The 4,375-nt window shown below is 51.1% G+C and overlaps 1 protein-coding gene across 1 annotated transcript; it reads left to right on the forward strand.

The window, feature by feature from the left end:
- The first annotated feature begins 2,342 nt into the window (after positions 1–2,342).
- On the forward strand, positions 2,343–2,975 carry LOC136537241 (glycine-rich cell wall structural protein-like). Its single transcript, XM_066529282.1, has one exon. It carries the CDS (start codon positions 2,343–2,345, stop codon positions 2,973–2,975), a length of 633 nt encoding a protein of 210 aa, XP_066385379.1.
- The last annotated feature ends 1,400 nt before the right edge of the window (positions 2,976–4,375 follow it).

The following is a 4,375-nucleotide window of genomic DNA, read 5'->3' on the forward strand; positions in this document are numbered from 1 at the left end:
GTAAATAAAAAAAAGTCTATATACTCTGTAATTTTTTTAAAGTAAGCGTATAGGTCTTATTGTAGCTAGGGGAGTGAATTTTCTAACCGCTAGTAGTCAGTCATTTACAGGACAGTCAGGCCGGCCGGCCAGATAGAAAGCGCGAGCCTGCAAGCAGGTTTAGTAGCTTTCGTATTTTTCCTCGGTTGTGAGTTGTGGCTGTGGCGTAGTATGCATGACTCCAAAGTTAAAAGCCAGCTCGTGCCACAAACCACAGGCCATGCATATACAGATAACAGATCCTTGCTGCCTACTACCTACGGAGTACACTGCTCTCACCGGCTATCTATACTGTCGGCAGTACATAATGACAAAGTAAATTTTGCCCCCAGAGGTACGTGACATCACCGTTGTACGCGTATCAGTTCTGATACTGGGACAGTGGGACTCGCAACGAAACTTGAGACCTGTGATGCAAAAGCGGCAAGTCTCACACCGTACCGGTGGCTCAGCACAAGCAGTCAAGCACGCCCCGCGTGCCGGCCAGCCGTGCGTGCGTACAGGTACAAATACGACCACGAACTGCGTGCGCGAGCGTACGTGTATACCGGTGCGACCGCAGCCGGTATAGGAAACGAAAAGCGCCGCGGCACCGTGACATACAGTGTCACGGTGGCATGGGCGCATCCGTATCCATGTCCGCTTGTCCAACAAGGTAACATGCGTCGTCGCCGGCGCGCGCTCTGGCTCGTCAGTTGGTTGAGCGGCCGGCGCCCACCCGGTCAAGCGCGTCGGGTGATTGGTTGCTCAAAGGTCAGCGAGCCAGGATGGAGTGACTGTCCATGCTCTTTCTAGCCATGATAAGACTATGTAATTTGCTGTGTTTGGTTGTCTTTGTTGTTGGTCCAGTACAAAACGAGATCGTGTTTGGTTGTACGCATGCATCAAAGTTTTGAGTGTCTCACACATGGCCCCCTGCACCATACGTGTATGAAGCCATCCCGGTTCGCGAGAGAAGGTGAAATTAAGAAGATAGAGACGTGCGGGGTGGAGGAAGCAGATGAATAAAACAAAACAGACAAAACGTACGAGAAGAGAAACCAAACATAAACCCAGGCCTTGTTTAGATCGAAAGTTTTTTCAACCTGATGAATAGTACCACTTTTGTCTTATTTGGCAAATATTGTCCAATCGTGGACTAACTAGGCTCAAAAGATTCATCTCGTGATTTTCAACTAAACTGTGTAATTAGTTATTTTTTTTACCTACATTTAATACTCCATGCAAGCGTCCAAAAATTGATGTGATGGAGAGAGAGTGAAAAAACTTGGAATTTTGATGGGAACTAAACAAGGCCCCAGTGCACCACTTGGTACCGGACGAGGCTCCGGACGACACACGGCAACCAATCGCCCCCATAAATGCACCGGCGTCCCTGCGCCCCTGTTCCGCCCCCGCACGCCCCGTCCGCTCAGAGTCACAGCTCACCAACCGAATCCACCACTCCCTGCGAACGCCCATGCATGGTTGGTCGGCTCCCGCCATCGGCTAGCTACGAGCAGCCTCAAACACATTGCACAGTCTCCGTGCCGGGGCCGCCGGGGGTAGTGTATCCCTTGGTAAAGGTAAATAGCCGCGAGACAGCCGGGCCCGTCTCTGCCCGCCCATGGCGTGCTCTGCTCTATCTGTTCCTCGCCTCGCTACCCCTAACCCTAACGACGGCATCGGCAGGTTTCTTCCATCCCGCTCAGCGTGTCTCCTCGCTAGCTGTAGCCTGTAGCTGGCGCGGCATGCCTTTGGAGGCTGAGGCCGTGACAGTTGAGACGTGACTTTTGATAGCTAGCCTGGTCTGCAACTACCTGCATTAACTCCACGTACACATGCACCAGTCTGCTAGCTTTCCACACTGCCCACTCGCTCCAATTGATCCATCGGCTCCGCTATATAAGCATGCAGCGTCCTTCGCTGCAAGCATCACAGCTGCAGCAACGCACAGCTCAATTTACTCCACTGTCTCATGGTCATGGGGAGGGCGGCGAGGCGTGTGCCGGCCTTGGAGCTCGCGGCATTGGCCGTGGTGCTGGCTCTCGGAGTGGCCGTTGAGGCGCGGTTCCTTGAGACGCAGAACTTGGGCGGCGGAGGCGGTTTCGGCGGAGGCGCTGGCTTCGGTGGTGGTGCTGGGCTTGGTTGAGGAGCTGGCACCGGTGGTGGATTTGGTGGAGGGCTCGGGCATGGTGGAGGTCTTGGTGGCGGGTTTGGAGGTCGAAAAGGTGGCGGCCTAGGCGTGGGCAGTGGTCTTGGTGGTGGCGGTGGGCTCGGTGGTGGCGGCGGAGCAGGCAGTGGGCTCGGTGGAGGGCTTGGGCATGGTGGTGGCCTTGGAGGCGGAGGAGGTCTTGGTGGAGGAGGCGGGCGGTGGAGCGGGTGGCGGGCTAGGTGGTGGTGCTGGAGGTGGTCTTGGTGAAGGAGGTGGACTTGGCGGGGGCGCCGGCGCAGGTGGTGGCCTAGGTGGTGCTGCTGGTGGAGGCCTTGGTGGTGGCGCTGGAGGAGGGTTTGGAGGTGGTGTTGGCGCAGGTGGTGGTCTAGGTGGTGGTGCTGGAGGTGGCCTTGGTGGAGATGGCGGACTTGGTGGTGGTGCAGGTGGTGGAGCTGGAGGTGGTCTTGGCGGAGGCGGTGGCCTTGGTGGCGGTGCAGGTGGTGGATTGGGAAGTGGAGCTGGAGGTGGCCTTGGTGGCGGTGCCGGTGGTGGCGGTGGTTTCGGTGGTGGTGGTGGCCTTGGAGGTGGCAGCGGTTCTGGAATAGGTGGCGGCTTCGGGGGAGGCAAAGGTTTCGGCGGAGGTCTTGGTGGAGGTAGTGGTGGCGGTTTCGGCGCTGGTGGTGGAGCAGGAGGTGGTGCTGGAGGAGGGTTTGACGGTGGTGCCGGAGGTGGTGCTGGCTTGGGCGGTGGAGGCGGCGGCGGCTTCGGCGGTGGTGGTGGCATTGGCGGTGGCCATTGGTGAAGTATATTGTATATGCATTGAAGCATGGGCCCATTTTTCGATGCAGATGAATACTAGTACATATGACCAACTGGATCTTAGACTGTCTCTAATAAGAAGACCCAGACCCAAAATGGGTAGCAAGAGACCTAAAATCAGTCTCCAACCCAAATACGGAAGACATATTTTGGGTTGCCTGAGAGGCACAACCCAAATATGAGTATCCTCTCTCCTAGAAACCCATTTGCAGAAAGGATTCTCTTTTGGGTCTTGTTGTTGGAGAAGATGCCGAATATGTATTGAACCTTTTGCCTGTAGCGCTACCCAAAGGACGAATGTGTCTTGTATTTTAGGTGTTGTTGTTGGAGATAGCCTTATATCTATAATTTTAATTGAACTTCACCGTCTTCGTTGTTGTGTGCTTACAATTACTTATTCATCATCTTCGTAAAGGAATAAAGATATTGAAATGTTATGTTTGCAATGATAAGTTCTTTTGTTTGTGACTACTGTCATTTTGGAGTTGACAAGTGTTTTCGTACAAACTATATAGAGCCCGTTTGGAGGGGCTTCTCCTGGCTCCGGCTATGGCACTGTAGCACTACTGTGGCGGAGCCGGGAGAAGCTCCAAATGTGCTGCTCCTCCGGCTCCTCTTCTTTCTAGTTCATTTTTGGAGGAGCTGGAGCCGTTTTTTGTCATGCTACAATAAAAAAAACAGTGTTGCACAATGTCTTAGGAGTAGGAGCCGGAGCACCTAGAGCCGCACCAAACGGGCTCATATTTTCGTTAGTCCGAGGTGATATTATGGAGCGTCGTGCCAATGCTTTGAAAGCACAAACCAGATAGTACTATCTACATCCAGCTTGTTAACATATTCCACCATGCTCCAGCATGTTTTGGTAACAAGCATCTAGTAATGTAAACATGCCGACGTGAGTTACTTTCCCTTCGATTCATATTGCGATTGCTTGAAAAATTGTGAGGAATGACATTGGTTTGAGCTTAACTAGTAGATCAGCCTTGAGAACTTGTTAGAATTTTAGGAGACATCCTCAAAATTAGATTGTCTATCATTCTTCTCTTTCTTTTATAACACAATATCCGTATATACTTTAGTATTACTAATTTGAAACTCCTTTTGAATCCTCCACAAGTCAATCCTCACGTGATATTATAAAAATAAATCTTAGAAAATGTCACAAGAATCAGATATACGTCCATTAAATCAATAGACTCGAATTTTTAGAGACAATAATAGACATTAGGTCTTTTTCTATTTTTCAAACTTTATCAACCTCTTTCGTTATGAAAATAGCCCAAAGTAACACGTGATAAAATTTTACTTACCAGTTAAGTATCCACATAAAAATAAGTAACACCTGGATAAAAATAAGAAAGTATCCACATAAGTATTGTGTTA

This window comes from Miscanthus floridulus, chromosome 2, assembly GCF_019320115.1.
Source record: "Miscanthus floridulus cultivar M001 chromosome 2, ASM1932011v1, whole genome shotgun sequence".
NCBI lineage: Eukaryota > Viridiplantae > Streptophyta > Magnoliopsida > Poales > Poaceae > Miscanthus > Miscanthus floridulus.

Coding starts and splice junctions, on each gene's coding strand:
- LOC136537241 (XM_066529282.1), top strand. CDS start 2,343: ATGGTGGTGGCCTTGGAGGCGGAGGAGGTCTTGGTGGAGGAGGCGGGC.